The sequence below is a fragment of the Capricornis sumatraensis genome, chromosome X (genome assembly GCF_032405125.1).
Source record: "Capricornis sumatraensis isolate serow.1 chromosome X, serow.2, whole genome shotgun sequence".
Lineage (NCBI taxonomy): Eukaryota > Metazoa > Chordata > Mammalia > Artiodactyla > Bovidae > Capricornis > Capricornis sumatraensis.
In genome coordinates this window covers 38,477,068-38,495,273 of record NC_091092.1, presented here as the reverse complement: position 1 = coordinate 38,495,273, position 18,206 = coordinate 38,477,068, and the positions used below count along the sequence as shown (strand labels likewise).

Sequence of the window (18,206 nt, the reverse complement as noted above, 5' to 3'; positions counted from 1 at the left end):
CCAGATGCCATGATCTCTGTTTTCTGAATGTTGAGCTTTAGGCCAACTTTTTCACTCTCCTCTTTCATTTTTATCAAGAGGCTCTTCAGTTCCTCTTCATCTGCATATCTGAGGTTATTGATATTTCTCCTGGCAATCTTGATCCCAGGTTGTGCTTCTTCCAGCCCAGCGTTTCTCATGATGTACTCTGCATATAAGTTAAATAAGCAGGGTGATGATATACACCCTTGATGTACTCCTTTTCCTATTTGGAACCAGTCTGTTGTTCCATGTCCAGTTCTAACTGTTGCTTCCTGACCTGCATATAGGTTTCTCAAGAGGCAGGTCAGGTGTACTGGTATGCCCATCTCTTTCAGAATTTTCCTCAGTTTATTGTGATCCACATAGTCAAAGGCTTTGGTATAGTCAATAAAGCAGAAATAGATGTTTTTCTGGAGCTCTCTTGCTTTTTCCATGATCCAGCGGATGTTGGCAATTTGATCTCTGGTTCCTCTGCCTTTTCTAAAACCAGCTTGACCATCTGGAAATTCACGGTTCACGTATTGCTTGGAGAATTTTGAGCATTACTTTACTAGCGTGTGAGATGAGTGCAATTGTGTAGTAGTTTGAGCATTCTTTGGCATTGCCTTTCTTTGGGATTGGAATGAAAACTGACCTTTTCCAGTCCTGTGGCCACTGCTGAGTTTTCCAGATTTGCTGGCATATTGAGTGCAGCACTTTGACAGCATTATCTTTCAAGATTTGAAATAGCTCAAGTGGAATTCCTTCACCTCCACTAGCTTTGTTCGTAGTGATGCTTTCTAAGGCCCACTTGACTTCACATTCCAGGATGTCTGGCTCTAGGTGAGTGATCACACCATCATGATTATCTGGATCGTGAAGATCTTTCTTCTGTGTATTTCTTCTGTGTGTTCTTGCCACCTCTTGTTAATATCTTCTGCTTCTCTTAGGTCCATACCATTTCTGTCCTTTATCGAGCCCATCTTTGCATGAAATATTCCCTTGGTATCTCTAATTTTCTGGAAGAGATCTCTAGTCTTTCCCATTCTGTTGTTTTCCTCTGTGTCTGCATTGATCACTGAGGAAGCCTTTCTGATCTCTCCTTGCTATTCTTTGGAACTCTGCATTCAGATGCTTATATCTTTGCTTTTCTCCTTTGCTTTCCGCTTCTCTTTTTTTCACAGCCATTTGTAAGGCCTTCCCAGACAGCCATTTTGCTTTTTTGCGTTTCTTTTCCATGGGGATGGTCTTGATCCCTGTCTCCTGTACAATGTCATGAACCTCCGTCCATAGTTCATCAGGCACTCTGTCTATCAGATCTAGTCCCTTAAATCTATTTCTCACTTCCACTGTATAATCATAAGGGATTTGATTTAGGTCATTCCTGAATGGTCTAGTGGTTTTCCCTACTTTTCTTCAATTTAAGTCTGAATTTGGCAGTGAGTTCATGATCTGAGCCACAGTAAGCTCCTGGTCTTGTTTTTGCTGACTGTATAGAGCTTCTCCATCTTTGGCTGCAAATAATATAATCAATCTGATTTTGGTGTTGACCATCTGGTGATGTCCACGTGTAGAGTCTTCTCTTATGTTGTTGGAAGAGGGTGTTTGCTATGACCAGTGTGTTCTCTTGGCAAAACTCTATTAGCCTTTGGCCTGCTTCATTTCATACTCCAAGGCCAAATTTGCCTGTTACTCCAGGTGTTTCTTGATGTCCTACTTTTGCATTCCAGTCCCCTATAATGAAAAGGACATCTTTTTTGGGTGTTAGTTCTACAAGGTCTTGTAGGTCTTCATAAAACCATTCAACTTCAGCTTCTTCAGCATTACTGGTTGGGGCGTAGACTTGGATTAGTGTGATGTTGAATGGTTTGCCTTGGAGATGAACAGAGATCATTCTGTCATTTTTGAGATTGCATCCAAGTACTGCATTTCAGACTCTTTTGTTGATTATAATGGCTACTCCATTTCTTCTAAGGGATTCCTGCCCACAGTAGTAGATATAATGGTCATCTGAGTTAAATTCACCCATTCCACTCCATTTTAGTTCGCTGATTCCTAGAATGTTGACGTTCACTCTTGCCATCTCCTGTTTATCCACTTCTAATTTGCCTTGATTCATGGACCTAACATTCCAGGTTCCTATGCAATATTGCTCTTTACAGCATCAGACCTTGCTTCTGTCACCAGTCACATCCACAACTGGGTATTGTTTTTGCTTTGGCTCCATCCCTTCATTCTTTCTGGAGTTATTTCTCCACTGATCTCCAGTAGCATATTGGGCACTTACCGACCTGGGGAGTTCCTCTTTCAGTATCCTATCATTTTGCCTTTTCATACTGTTCATGGGGTTCTCAAAGCAAGAATACTGAAGTGGTTTGCCATTCCCTTCTCCAGTGGACCACATTCTGTCAGACCTCTCCACCGTGACCTTCCTGTCTTGCGTGGCCCCCACATGGCATGGTTTAGTTTCATTGAGTTAGATGAGGCTGTGGTCCATGTGATCAGATTGGCTAGTTTTCTGTGATTATGGTTTCAGTGTGTCTGCCCTCTGATGCCCTCTCACAACACCTACCCTCTTACTTCGGTTTCTCTTACCTTGGTCATGGGGTATCTCTTCACGGCTGCTCCAGCAAAGCACAGCTGCTGCTCCTTATCTTGGATGAGGGGTATCTCATCAGGGCCGCCCCTCCTGACCTTGAACGGCTGCAACAGACCGCACAGAAGCACACCAGCTCTCACGCACCATGCAGAAGTGCACCAGCTGCCATGCACCACGCAGAAGCACGCTGGCTGCTACACACCACACGAAAGCATGGCCGAGAGGACCTACCCCTCGCCCAAGGTCAGGGGCGGTGGCCAAGACGAGCTACCCCACGTCCAAGGAGCTGTGGCTGTGAGGGTGCAGGAGGGCCGCGAGGAGCTATTCCACCTTCAAGACTTGTGGTAGGACTTTAGAAAGACTCAGATTGGTAATAGGAAACCTGGGTTCTATAGTAGTAAATAACGATAACTGTATAATAACTATAATTTATTCTGAACCTATCTAGTACTAGGCATTGTACCACATTGCAGTAGAGGCAGTAGATTATCAATTATCCTACAATATCCCTTGTAAAGTAGGGGACAGTATCCCTATTTTAAGGTGAAAAAAACAAAGTTCTCATAGGTTATATAATTTTCCCAAGATCATACAATAGTTTGATAAATCTTAATCATAATTTAGGTTTAAATCCAGGTTTCACTGCTCCAAATTCATGTTCCTTCTCTTTCTGTCTGACTTGGTGACCTTGAGTAAGTCACCCAACCTCACTCAGCTAAGGTTTTTTCCCTGTAATATTAGAAGCTTAGGCCAAGTCAGTGGTTTTCAACTAGAGCTGTACATCAGAGTTGCTTGAGCAGCTGTAAAAAAAAATAATAATAATGCACAGGCTGCACGCCAGATTCACTAAATCAGAGTCATCTGAGTGAAACCTAGGCATTGTTTGTTTGATTCTAATGTGCTGCCAGAGTTGAGAATCACTGACAGTGATGTCTAGAATCTTTTCCAATTACTAAAAACTCCGAAGTTAAAGTCTCAAGAGATTCTGGACATTTTCCTTTTTGACTAAAACTGTAACCTCTCCAGTGTATATGACTAAGACATTTTGGATTCCTTCTCACTAAATTATCTTCCTTTTCCCTTTAAACTTCTCCTATGGAACAAAAAAAAAAGTAGTGGGTTCTTGAAATTACAGACATTTAAAAATTTAAGAGAAATTTTGTAGGTTCTCAGAATACCTCCACCCCTTTTATTGACTAAATAGAAGGGGAAAAGGCACCATGAGAATTTGATTATTCTGACCCACACTAGGAGGACAGACAGTGGTAGCAAAATGAGGAAGTTTAAGATGCTAATAACTGAGGCAGCTCTCAAATCATCTGCTTGCCAACTTGGATAAGAGTCAAGTGGGGGCCTTGGCCTAGTCCACAAGTGAGACTCATTTATTTTTGCATGTGAACTGTAATCATTCGTTGAGCTCTCCAAATCTTGAGCTGAGAGAATTATTGTTAAAAGCTGAATGGGAAGAACGGATAACACAAAATAAATCCTTGCAGATACAAAACCAACACTAGAAAACCATTGACCATCATGCTTTGTTTTGTTGGGCTATGAACTGTAGAGTTTTGCTTGGAAAATGCTTTGAAACATATCAATAGCAACATGGAGCTGGCAGATACAAAAGGCTTTATGTATAAGATAAGTGAGTAGAAAGCACATTTTTAAAGCAGGCCAAGAATCGTCTCATTAAGTAGATTTTTAATAACTCTCTACAGCCAAATTTATCTCATTTTATTTAATGATTTCCCAGACAAGCTTACTTTTCCTCTAAATGCTCATGATTGGACTTCACCTCTCCAGCAAAGAATCAGAGGAAGAGTTCACTGGAATCAGAAAACAAAAAACCTGAAAAGGGTGGTCTGTACGCTGGCTGACTCTGTCAAGCAAATTATTCCGATGGCTTGAAATATTTTTGTAACTGTTCACCTCTTCACTGTCAAATTCACCCCAAAACAGTTCTTTCAGTAAACATGAACAGAGAGAATACAATGACCACAAACTCTACAAACAAATCCTTCTCGCAAGGACCCGGGTTCTACGAATTCCCTAAAATAGGAGTTTAAACCCAGTGGGATATCTTTCCACTAACTGTCTTCTTTAGGAAAATGACTGACATTGGACTGGGTTGTCACAACAAAAGTAAAGAACAAAATCAAAGAACATTTGATGGTGCTGATGGGTCTGAGTCTTTATCATATATATATATATATATATATATATATATATATATATATATATATATATATATCTCACAGTCACCAAATCATTGAATAAAATAAATCTCAGGTTCATGCAACCAATTTGCTATGAAACCGAGATGAGCATCTTAGAGGCCACATGCTCCTGGGACTCGAAAGCAAAAGCGTGATGGGGACAGTAGGGTTATCTCTGGGACATGTTAAGTTTATAAGAGGTCTGTCCCAAGCAAACATTTTAATTTCAAATGCTTTTGCACTTACACTTAGATCTTCCACCTCCTGCAACCCGAGAACGACCACCAGGATGCAAAACAGTATTTGTGGGCGGCCTGCCTGAAAATGGGACAGAGCAGATCATCGTGGAGGTATTTGAGCAGTGTGGAGAGATCATTGCTATTCGGAAGAGCAAAAAAAACTTCTGTCACATTCGCTTTGCTGAGGAGTACATGGTGGATAAAGCCCTTTATCTTTCTGGTAGGTGTTTAGTCATGAAGACTGTGCCCACCAGGTATGACACAGAGACTGGGGATCAGTGTGTTTGCATCTGTGGCAGCTAAAGTGAAAAAGTGAAAGTGACAGTTGCTCAGTCGTGTCCAACTCTTTGCGACTCCATGGACTATATAATCCATGGAATTCTCCAGGCCAGAATACTGGAGTGGGTAGCCTTTTGCTTCTCCAGGGGATCTTCCCAACTCAGGGATCGAACCCAGGTGATTAGGCTTAATGGCAACCTCTCACCTTCATAGATGAAAAATGTATGTTACAACCCAACGTGTTCCTTGAAAATTCCCATGTAGTGCCAGTTGCCATGTTCAGTTACTTCAGTCAGGTCCAGCTCTTTGGGACCCCATGGACTATAGCCTGCCAGACTCCTCTGTCCATGGGATTTCTCCAGGCAAGAATACTGGAGTGGGGAACCATGCCATCCTCCAGGAGATCTTCCCAACCTGGGGATCGAACCCCCATCTCCTGTGTCTCCTGCATTGCAGGTAGATTCTTTATCACTGAGCCACTGGGGAAGCTCCAGTTGCCATGGGATAACTCCAAAACTCTTTACTCGTAGTATTAATAGCCTTGATTATCTGTTTTTCCTGTCACCATTACCTCCTAATCCTTCCTTTCCATACCATGTCCTAACCACACTAAACTAATTCTAGTTCCCAGAGTGGTGTTTTTTACCTTTTCCTCTGACTAGAATGACCTTTCCCACCACACTCACCGTACATACATCTTTATAGTCCAGAGCTCCAGCTCAATCACAACCTCTTCTGGAAAGCCTTCCCTGACCTCTCTCCCCACTCTGTGCCAGGCTGGTTTGGGCACCCCTTCCTCAGAGCTTCCCCCGCACCTGGAGCTTCGTCCTGACAGATACCTGTAATACCGCATGAGAACTTTCTCTCTCCACTTCTGTCTCCTGAAACAGAGCATGAACTCCTTAGGGGAAAGACTATGTCTTCCATAACTTTAAAACCCCAGCATCTAGCACATAACCCTGGTACCAAAGTAGATGCTCAACAATAACTATGGAAGTCAGCTAGTTATCAAATATTAATTGGCTGAGAGAATGCTAGGTGGCCGAGGAAATGGCAAAGATCGAGGCACATCTTGCCATCAAGAATATTACACTCTGAAGATGGCAAAGTATGATACATATGTAAACAAAACATATCAGGTACCAAAAAATGCTATGAAGAAGATAAAACAGCTCACACACCTGGGGTTGCTAGGAAAACAAGCATTCTCTGACATTTGAATTGAGATTTGAACAATATGAAGGAGATTGCCATGCAAACACCTGTGGGAAGAGCATTCCAAAATAAGGAAGAGCAAGTCAAAGACCCTGAGATGAAAATGGACTTGGTGTGTACAAGCAGAGGAGAGAAGGTAAGCATGATTGGAGCCCATTAAATGAAGGAGAAGCAGGGACAGGAAATGAAGTCTTAGAGGTAAACACAAGCAAACTGTGTTGGGCCTTTAATCTTTACCAGCATACCTCATTTTATCACACTTTGTATTATTGTGCTATGCACTGTGTTTTTTACAAATTGAAGTTTTGTGGTAACCCTGCATTGAGCAAGTCTATCAAAGCCATTTTCCCAACAGCATTTGGTCATTTCGTGTCTCTGTGTTGCATTTTTTTAATTCTTGGAAAATTTAAAACTTTTTCATTATTTGTTTTGGTAATCTGTAATCTTTGATATTATTATTGTCATTGTTTTTGGGTGCCACATATAAGATGTACCCCAGTAAGATGGCGAAGCTAACTGATAAATGTGGGTGTTCTGACTGGTTGTTCTTCAATCTCTCTCCCTCTGCTTGGGCCTCCCTATTTCCTGAGATACAACAATATTGAAATTAGACCAGTTAATAACCCTACAATGGCCTCTATGTGTTCAAGTGAAAGGAAGAGTCTCTCACTTTAAATCAAGAGTTAGAAGTGATTAAGCTTAGTGAGGAATGCATGTTGAAACTGAGATAAGTGAAAAGCTAAACTCATCCTAAACAGTTAGCCAAGTTGTGTATGAAAGGTAAAGTTCTTAAAGGAAATTGAAAGTACTACTTCAGTGAACACACAAGTGATAAGAAAGTGAAACAGATTTGTTGCTGATATGAAGAGAGTTTTGTCTGGATAGATCAGACCAGCCGTGACATTCCCTTAAGCCAATGCCTAGCCCAGAGCAAGGTCCTAATTCTCTTCAATCCTGTGGAGGCTGAGAAAAGTGAGGAAGCTATAGAAGAAAAACTTGAAGCCAGCAGAGGTTGGTTCGTAAGGTTTAAAGAAAGGAGCCATCTCCATCACATAAAAGTGCACAGAGAAGCAGCAAGGGCTGATGTACAAGCTACAGCAAGTTATCCAGAAGATCGAGCAAAAATCATTAATGAAGGTGACTACAGTAAGCAACAGATTTTCAATGGAGATAAAACAGCCTTCTATTGGAAGAAGATGACATGTAGGAATTTCACAGCTAGAGAGGAGAACTCAGTGCCTGTGTTCAAAGCTTCAAAGGACAGACTGGCTCTCTTGTTATGGGCTAATGCAGCTGGCAACTTTCAAGTGAAGCAAATTCTCATTTACCATTCTAAAACTCCTAGGTCCCTTAAGAATTACGCTAATTCTACTCTTCCTGTGCTCTATAAATGGAACAGCAAAGCCTAGATGACAGCACATCTGTTTAACAACATGGTTTACTGAATAGTTTAAGCCCACTACTCAGACTGACTGAAAAAGAAAAGATTCCTTTCAAAATGTTACTGCTCATTGACAATGCATCTGTTCATGCAAGAGCTCTGATGGCTGTTAATGTTTTCATGCCTGCTAACACAGCAGCCATTCTCTGTAGCCCATGGATCAGAGTCATTTCAATTTTCCACTTATTATTTAAGAAATACAATGAATAAGGTTATAGCTACCATAGATAATGATTCCTCTGATGGATCTGGGAACAGTCAATTGAAAACCTTCTAGAAAAGATTCACCATTCTAGATGCCATTAAGAACATTTGTGATTCATGGGAAGAGGTCAAAATACCAACATTCCCAGGAGTTGGGAAGAAGTTGATTCTAACCCTCATGGATGACTCTAAGGGGCTCAAGACTTTGATGGAAGAAGTAATTGAAGATGTGGTGGAAATAACAAGAGAACTAGAATTAGAACTGGAGCCGGAAGATGTGACTGAATTACTGTAATCTTAATGATAAAACTGTAATGGGTGGGGAGTTGCTTCTTAGAGATGTGCACAGAAAGTGGTTTCGTGACATGGAACCTACTCCTGGTAAAGATGCTATGGAGACAGTTGAAATGACAACAGAAGATTTAGAATATTACACAAACTTTAAACCAGCGGCAGGGTTTGAGAGGATTGGCTCCAATTTTGAAAGAAGTTCTACTATGAGTAAAATTCTATCAGACAGCACTGCATGCAAATGTCATTATTGTCTTAAATTTTAAGAAATTGCCACAGCCACCTCAACCTTCAGAAACCACCACCTTGATCAGTCAGCAGCCATCAATGCCAAGGTGAAACCCTCCACCAGCAAAAAAGATTACAACTCACAGAAGGCTCAGATGATGGTTGGCATTTTTTAGCAATAAAGTATTCTAATTAAATTATTTACATTTTTAGGCATAATACTATCGCACACTTCATAGACTACAGTGCAGCATAAGCATAACTTCTATATGCACTGGGAAATCAAAAATTATGTATCACTCACTTTATTGTGATATTCACTTCATGGTGGTAGCCTGTAACTGGACCTAAAATATCTCCAAGGTATGCCTGTAGTAAAGAGTTTATTATTCTGGGTACAACAGGAAGCCACTGAAGGATTTTAAGGATAGAGTGACATGATCCAGTATACATTTTAGAAATATCACTTCTAAAGTGATAGATTAATGTAAAGGATGGACTGAAGGGTGTGGAGAATGCTGGTGACTGGTGGTTAGATAGCTAACTATAGTATCAGTCTAATCCAGAACTGATAGTGGCTTATAGACTATGGTAGTTGGAGTGGAGATAGTAAGAACTACTCTGCATAAAGTCACTTGTTTCTGGTGAGGAGACTGAGGTGACTGCAACTGGAAGCTCCAATACTTTGGTCACCTAATGTGAAAAGCCAACTCATTGGAAAAGACCCTGATGCTAGGAAAGATTGAAGGCAAGAAGAGAAGGGTGTGACAGAGGATAAGATGGCTGGATAGCATCACCGACTCAGTGGACATGAATCTGAGCAAACTCTGGGAGATAGTGAAGGACAGGGTAGCCTGGTGGGCTGTAGTCCATGGGGTGGCAAAGAGTTGGACACAACTGAGCAACAACTCTTAAATATTATAAAATGAAGCCCTTTGCCTTTTAGGGTGGTTTCAAGATAAAGTTTCATGGTCAATCTTTTACTTAACTTGAATTATTATTCATTATGGGGCGGTGGACAGATAAAACTGAAGGCAGAAGATGGAGTAATTGGAAAGGGCATAGAACCATTAACTACTTCCTTGCCTAAGGGTTAACAGTTTGGAAGAATTGGGTCCAAGTGCTAGACATTTTACAGAATGTCTCTTTGTGTAAGCTATTGTAATAAGTGTTGTGCATGGTAGAAAACAGGTAAAACCTAGTTCCTCCCCTTAATGAATCTAAGGTTAGCGTGAAGTCTTACATTCATTTATCAAAGAATCATTGAGCACCAGTTAGATACCTATTGCAATAGGCCAAAGAAAAAGTAATGAGTGTTGGAAAAAGTAGGCTGGTAACACGGGAGAAGTGAGGAGGCAGATGTAGAATGCTCTTTTTACATTTGCTAAGCGCTGTAAAATCCAACTCCTGAAGATTTAATAGCACTTAGCAATGATAACAGAGCATTCCACAATAGACTATTTTAATAAGAACTTAAAGGTCTTGAAAAGCCCTGAACAGTTGTACATAAAAGACAACATGCTGCTCAGGAGGCATCCATCTAAACATTGAAATCAGCTCTCTGGTAACAGCCACCTGGAAACATTCTCATGGCTGCCAAAGGAAAGAAGATTGCAATCAGCAATGTGAAAACAACTAATTTTTCCCTTTAAATTTGAACCTGCTCTTTGAAAGTTTAAAAGTGTTAGAAAACTCCTGAATTGGATGGCTGTTCTCCCACATTGTAAAAGAAAGAGATTTAGACAAACAAAAATCCCTTAGAAAAGGGGCTGGAGCATTCCCCTCTGTCTCCAGGCAATATGCTGGGGAAATCACAGTGATCACTTCATTTGGTTCTTGTCTCTTAGTGATCTCTGTCTTCAATACCTAATGGCCAGAGTCTTAAAAACCATTGTTTCATATATTTTGTCCATATTTTTAGTAGTTTAAGGCAGGAGTTACTCTGCAAGCTTGTGCTGAGAATGAAATGAGATAAATGTGTGTGGAAGCACCTAGCTAAGCTTTTGAAACTTGCTAATAAAAACAGTAATTTTAAAAAGTTTTTTGTTAAGAGATTTAACTCGGGTGCTAAAGCTGCGACCAAAAATGGAGGTGGGGACTTGAATCCTGGTTTTGTGAATCCCAGTCCCATACCAGTATACTATAAGCATGCACATGCTAAGTTGCTTCAGTCGTGTCTGACTTTTTGTGACCCTATGGTCTGTAGCTCTCCAGGGTTGTCTGTCCATGGGATTTCCCAGGCAAGAATATAGAGTGGGTTGCCATTTTCTCCTCCAGAGGGTCTTCCTGACCGAGGGATTGAACCTGGTCTCCTGCACTGCAGGCAGATTCTTTACTGCTGAGCCACCAGAGAAGCCCAGTATAAACACACTACCTCTTTTTTTGGTAAGGATTCCAAATTATATGTCGGCTGGATCACATACCACTTTCTATCATCTCTATTCCACACCCTCCCACCCCACCCCCTCAAATGGTTATGAATCACCAACTATGTCTAGGAAACAATATGGGGGATTGAAATGTCAATCTGATACATTGAAATTTTATCAAGTTTTTTTGGTGGTATGACTGACACTGTTGAAGTTATCCAAAGACAGTAGAGTTTGAAGCCAGCTTTTTCATTCTTCCCAGCCCATGGTACCATATAAGGCTTACTCTTGATACTGTTACCCGCAGAGCCTCCCTCTGTCACAGGTAAGGAGGCAGATGGAGGAATCTTGGACTATATTATATTTTATGTGGCTTCCCAGGTGGCTCCATGGGTAAAGAATCTGCCTGCAATGCAGGAGACCCGGGTTCGATCCCTGGGTCAGGAAGAGCTTGGAGGAGAATATGGCAATCCACTCCAGTATTCTTGCCTGGGAAATCTCATGGACAGAGGAACCTGGCGGGCCACGGTCAATAGACTTGCAAAGAGACACGACTGAGCACAGACGCCAACTATGGAATAATAAACTTTTATCAGAGACAGAGAGTATAATCCAAGCCTGTAATGTTCCCCTTGCAGTAGTGGGGAGAGAATTTGGAGTTATGTGGCCAACTGAAACCACTGCAACTGCATTTGAAGGATGCAACTTGGAAAGCAACTTGCAGCCACTCACTCACTGGGCTGCTCTTGTGCTCCTCTCTCTCCCTCTTGTGCACTTAGGTTACCGCATTCGCCTGGGCTCTAGCACTGACAAAAAAGACACAGGCCGGCTTCACGTTGATTTTGCACAGGCTCGAGATGATCTGTATGAGTGGGAATGCAAACAACGGATGCTAGCAAGAGAGGAACGCCACCGCAGAAGGATGGAAGAAGAAAGGTTGCGCCCACCATCCCCACCTCCAGTGGTCCACTATTCCGACCATGAATGCAGCATTGTTGCTGAAAAACTAAAAGGTAAATGAAACATTTGAGCTTGGCGATTAGCCCTCTTCTTTGGAGAAATTTAATAAATGTATTGTTGGCAGTTATCCTCAAATTTCCCACTGAGGGATTCCAGGCACTTCTTGTGTTGAAGCCTTGCAGATAGAGAGGTGTACCCAGTAATTCAAGAGCCAAAGAATCTGTCCCTCCCACTTGTGTCTCTGATCCTTCACTGTCTCAAGTGATGTTACTTTTCCTCTCCATACATCAGGTGATTAAGAAGAAACAGGTTTTTCCCACGTTTCCACATCAGAGAATTTTAGCTGTGATCCATGACTGGAGACCTGTAAACACCCCCACCCCCTTTCATTGTGGATAGCAAGTTAGCTTTGAATTCTAAATCAGAATAAATCAAGATGGTAGAACCTGTCGTGACCTCAGGAAACTCTGGTAAAATTCCATCTTATAGGTGAAAATTGGATGGCCAGAACTTACAGTGTATGTCCTTAGATTACTCAAAGACTTAGCTACCACCAACTAAAAGAGAATTTCTTGAATCACAAAATGGTCAATTTATTTCACACAGTAACTATAGAGACTTTTAGACATTGCTAAATCAGACTGCTTTCCCTTTAGTTTTGATTCCTGTTCCCCTTGCTTGACTCTCAGAGCCATTTTGCTAATTTAATCTTAATTGCCTAGTCTCTTGTGTTAGCTCAAATCCAGTTTTTTCATATGGTTGATTTTATTGGATGAGGGCTAGTGTCCCATCGATCTTACTGATGACACCAGCACTGCTCTAACCATATGAATTTTCCTTGCTTCTTGTGCTCTAGGCTTAGCAAGATGCTGCTAATTCCACTTTGCAAATAGGTCTCATTCACGAAACTTGTTTGCACCATTTAGCCTAAGGGCTCCACACATTACAGAAATCCTTTGTTTGGATTGATTTGTCTTCCTGTAAGAGAAAAGCAGAAAACAGAGAGTCCAAAGTAGAGGCACGGAAGTAATGGGATGGTTAGAAAAGCTGGAAAGGCTGAAAGCAGACACCAGGTCCAAGATTTACCTACTTCCATAAGACCAAACAGCTCACTTTGAACTTTTCTTAACAAAATGAATTTGCTCGTTGTGTGGACCTCATGCAAAAAGTGAGCATTGATGCATCAAGTATATGTCAATTGTTTTTTAAAAACTGAGCATCAACATAAAGACTGGTATGTAAGTAATGAAATGAAAAGCTGCTCTAATGGTGAGGCTGACTTCCCATTACATATCTGCACTAAAAAATGCAAGTGGCAAGAAGTTCACATTACGGTAAGAGATGGTTCCTCTGGATGTAAGGATTCCTGGGTAGAGAGCTATGTAGTGGGCTTTCAATGGGATGCTAATGGACTCTCCCTATCGGGAGCCTTTAACAGCAGAATGTGTAAGTGGTACGTCAGAAAGCTGAATCAGAGGCTTTGGAAGAGCAGTGCTACTATTTTAACATCAGAGAGTGACTCCTAACTAGCTGTAGAAATCCACTTGGGCGTATCCTCAGGCAAGAGAAACAGGATATGGAGAAATGTTGAAATAGAACAAATTACATCAAAATAGATTGTGACTGGGACTGAGTAGAAGGCCTGGGGCTGTGGATTGGATGCTGGAGTGCTGTTAAAAAAGGTCAGACATAAGTGTTTATACCTAAAGAATAGCCATTTAACTCTTTCTTAAGCCTCCTCCGAATCGATTCCATGGATCCAGGATAAAGTTACCATCAAATTCAAGTTAAACTCAAGACTCAAGTTTTCTTATGCTTCTTAAAAAATAAGATTGTGGAATGCTGAAGTTCTCTCACCACTAATTTATACATTACAGACACACATACATTAAAAACTGCAATATGTGAAAACTATATCAATGAAGAAATCTTTGTTTAAGGAAAGAAGAGACACTCTTGTTCTGAAAACTCTTCATAGACTAGACTACAACCGATCTTACTGCTTTTGGAATCTTTCATTCTGTCAGTATGTCTGCCTGCGGGCTGCCTGTGTGTTCACGCATGTGTATGCCTGGTTCCTTGCCCTCAGCAACTCATTTTACAACTGTCGCCAAAAAGCCATGGTGGCCTCCTTGCCAGTGTGTTGGGAAAATAGATGGAGATTTGGTTACATTCGATGTCTCTGAAAATAAATCCTCTTTTTCCAGATGATTCCAAATTCTCAGAAGCTGTGCAGACCTTGCTCACCTGGATTGAGCGAGGAGAGGTGAACCGTCGCAGTGCCAACAACTTCTACTCCATGATCCAGTCGGCCAACAGCCACGTCCGTCGCCTGGTGAATGAGAAAGCTGCCCATGAGAAAGACATGGAGGAAGCAAAGGAGAAGTTCAAGCAGGCCCTTTCTGGAATTCTCATTCAATGTGAGTGGAAGTCATAGTTCTGCTGGAAGGATGAGAGGGCACTTCACTTAGTCATTGCTCTCTCTAGACAGGAACCAGGCCTTCAGAGCCATCCTGTGTCAAGAAGCACCGCCCTCTTCAGCACTGCCTTGTGCTCGCCTTATACTGCCAAATGGCCAAGCTCCAGTTTCACAGGAATCATGTATACACTTCCCATGTTCATTTTCTCTGGAGTATCTACTTCAGCTCCTTAGAAACACTGACACTTAGACAATAGGCCTGTGCTTTTACTTTCCTTGGTTCTCAAAGTAAGTTACAAGCAGCCTCAGGCTCCAGTGGAAAACTCAGAATTTCACTGCTAAAGTTAAGATGTAGCATCAGGATTTGTAAGCTTCTTAGCTTCAGATTTGCCTCATTATTATTGTGTAATATGCTTTTCAGGTACTCCATTTTAGGGATAAATTGTAATTATATTTTCTAAGGTAATTGAATAAAAGCCAAATTTGCTACTTCTACCTTTTATCTTTAGTTTCCTTTGACATTCCCTTTACTGATGTTAGTAGATCCTGGGAGGGCACAGGAAGCCACTGCAATAGCCATTTTCAAAAATTAGTACTACACCAAACCTATCTAAGGTCTCTTAAATGAGACAGGGCAGAAAAACTCTCAAATAATGGTTTTAGTGTTTAGTTTCCCATATTATAAAACTGTGCACTCTTCTCTTTTGACTGAGAAACTGTATTCACATTAGGAATGAGGGTACAGTTTTATGACTTTGGTTTTAAACAATCATAGCCTAGTCTTCTCATATTTGACTTCCCATACTTGACTTACACATAAACAGGATTAAGGAGGAGTTGTTTCATTTTTCATTTTTATTCTGAAAGTCGTATGGTCATAGAATCTGGGAGGAGAAAGCATATGTTTTTAAGACTTCAGAATAAATGGGAAAAGAGAGTAGCAAGCCTCATGGGAATATAAATCCTTAAATCATCAGTAAACAAGCTACCAATAGGGCTGCAAAGAAAGAAATAACACCTCTGAATTTCCTTACTGTGAATACCCAGCCAGGCAGAGGATCTTGTCCTTCTCTTTTCCCAGAAAAATAGTCATGACTGTTTTCCCTCTCTTGAACCAATTGCAATAAAGCCCTGGAATATTTGTACACATTTCCTCATTTGACATTTTAAGTGATCCAGAAAAATACTTTGTAGGACTGCACTTACACGGTATTCTTGCATAATACTTGTATTTCTCCAGCCAACAAGCCTATCTAAGTAGACTTAAAATAGGTCCCATCCACTTTAGGTTTTGATTTGTTACTTCTGTTAGACATACCTCAGAATAGTAAGAAGATAGATTCCATTGAAATGAAGCATTCAGGCTCATTCTGAAGGGCTAGTTTATGAAAGAAACCAATGGTCACAAGGAGCTGGTATAGTTCACTGCTTGCTGTCATGCTGTACTGGGTCAGTAGCACTAAACCACATTCACCATGACTCCTGCCTGAATGAAGACACACTGCCTGTATTAAAGCTTTATTCACCATTTCACCCCAAATCTTCTAGAGTTCATTTTTTCTTTATGTATACTGATATCTTTGCCTTTGAATCCTCTTTAAACTCATGGTACCCCAACACACGTAGCCTTTTTTTTTTTTTTAAGCACAACTCTAGTCAAGTAGTGTCGTCAGAGATGCACTGAGCTGATGCTTCTCTTATTTCTTTTCTCCTCTCTTTTGCCATCCCTGGGTGATGCTCTGGCTGGTTCAACTGTTGATCTGATGCTGCAGTTGAGCAGATAGTAGCCGTCTACCATTCCGCCTCCAAACAAAAGGCTTGGGACCACTTCACAAAAGCCCAGCGTAAAAACATCAGCGTTTGGTGCAAACAAGCTGAGGTTAGTAACTTTTTACTCTGGTAGCCCCTCAGGGGGACAGTTTCTTTCTTTAACAAGTTATTGATTTGGAGTTTAGCTAGAATTAAATAGTGCCAAGCTCCCCCAGCCACAACAAGCCCCTAATGAAATACTGAGACAAGTTCTATAGCCTGTCGCTGTGTCCTGACCGCCTGCTGCCAAAAGGTAATAAATGTGCACGTGTTGTCTTGAATGCATTCTGCTGGATGGAAACCTTAGTAGTGAAAATGTAGCTGCGATAATTAAAAGTTTACTCCTCTAAGCTAGCTAGTCTTGGGTACAACAATAATTACTAACCTGTGTCTCTAGTGGTAGTGATATTAGGGCTGACTTACATTTATTAGAGCATCTTGACAATTAAAGCTAAAAGCTGCCTGGTGGTACATTGGATCACTGAAATTTCTGAGCTTCTTTTTATCAAACCTGCTCAGCCATCATTATAGGTGGCAGCTTTAAAGGTAACAGAGGACTCTGATTTCAAATTAAGATGGACACATACCTCTCTGCTTGTGCTCAAGTGACATTTTTAGTATAACACTAGAATGTATCTGATAGGATTAGGTTTTGATTCTAAATCCAAGATTAAAAACTGAGATGGGAGGTTTGTTTACACTGATATGCCTTTGGAATGTGACATAGGCCTCGAGTTCTTCTTTAGGCAATGGCACCCCACTCCAGTACTCTTGCCTGGAAAATCCCATGGATGGAGGAGCCTGGTGGGCTGCAGTCCTTGGGGTAGCTAAGAGTCGGATACGACTGAGCAACTTCACTTTCATGCATTGAAGAAGGAAATGGCAACCCACTCCAGTGTTCTTGCCTGGAGAATCCCAGGGACGGGGGAGCCTGGCGGGCTGCTGTCTATGGGGTCGCACAGAGTCGGACACGACTGAAGTGACTTAGCAGCAGCAGCAGCAGCAGCAGCAGTAGCTTCCTTACCCAGCCAGCCCTGATGCCTTCAATCTATGTATGCAGCAGCTTTTTCAACTTCGTTTCTGAGTCCTGTTTGCCAGTCTAGTTGTAATCCCATTGTATCTATCAGTGTAGGTTGTCATATTCCTTAATATTTAAATAGCGTTTGTAGGGAATTTACATATTATAAATAAATAATGGGCTTCCCTGGTGGCTCAACTGGTAAAGAATCAGCCTGCAATGCAGGAGACCTGGGTTCAATCCCCGGGTTGGGAAGATCCCCTGGAGAAGGGAAAGGCTACCCACTCCAGTATTCTGGCCTGGAGGATTCCATGGACTGTATAGTTTATGGTGTCACAAAGAGTCGGACCCAACTGAGTGACTTTCACTCACTCACTCACTCACTACATATTATAAAACACTTTCACACTGGTTATCTCACCTACATGAGCCTCCCAGTAAATGTGGTGCAGTGGAAAGAACCCGGGACTTGGAGCAGACGTGAATTCAAATCTCAACTCTGACTTATTATAGCTGTGTGATTTTGAGCAAGCTGGTCAGCCTTTCTTAGTCCCTATTTCTTCACCTGGATTCAGTGAGATGAACTATATAGATGGTGTGAAAATGCAAATACTATATCAATGAGAAATAGTATTATTTCCATTGATCATTAACAACTCCATAAGGAATAATAAGTAAGTAGAGTGTCTGTGTTTTACATGTGAGAAAACTGAGACCTGGAAATGTTAAGTGATGTACACAAAATGACACAGCTCATAAGTGGTCAGTCCAGGACTGGACATTGTTCACTCTGCACTCTGGTATAAACTGCCTGGTGGTCTTGAGCCGGTCATTTGGTCTTTGTGAACCTCAGTTTCCTAACCTATCAAATGAAGATAATGATCTATCTCTTCTGTCCTTCATGAGAATACATGACATAGTC

General features: G+C 41.3%; 1 protein-coding gene across 1 annotated transcript in view; it reads left to right on the top strand.

Annotated features, from left to right (window-relative positions):
- The window catches only part of ENOX2 (ecto-NOX disulfide-thiol exchanger 2), a 171,361-nt gene that overhangs the window by 116,577 nt on the left and 36,578 nt on the right, over positions 1 to 18,206 (top strand). The window contains exons 4-7 of the mRNA XM_068962345.1: positions 5,065 to 5,271; positions 11,858 to 12,091; positions 14,246 to 14,458; positions 16,230 to 16,336. Of these exons, the coding sequence (XP_068818446.1) occupies positions 5,065 to 5,271; positions 11,858 to 12,091; positions 14,246 to 14,458; positions 16,230 to 16,336 (761 nt within the window). The remainder of the gene's footprint in view (positions 1 to 5,064; positions 5,272 to 11,857; positions 12,092 to 14,245; positions 14,459 to 16,229; positions 16,337 to 18,206) is intronic.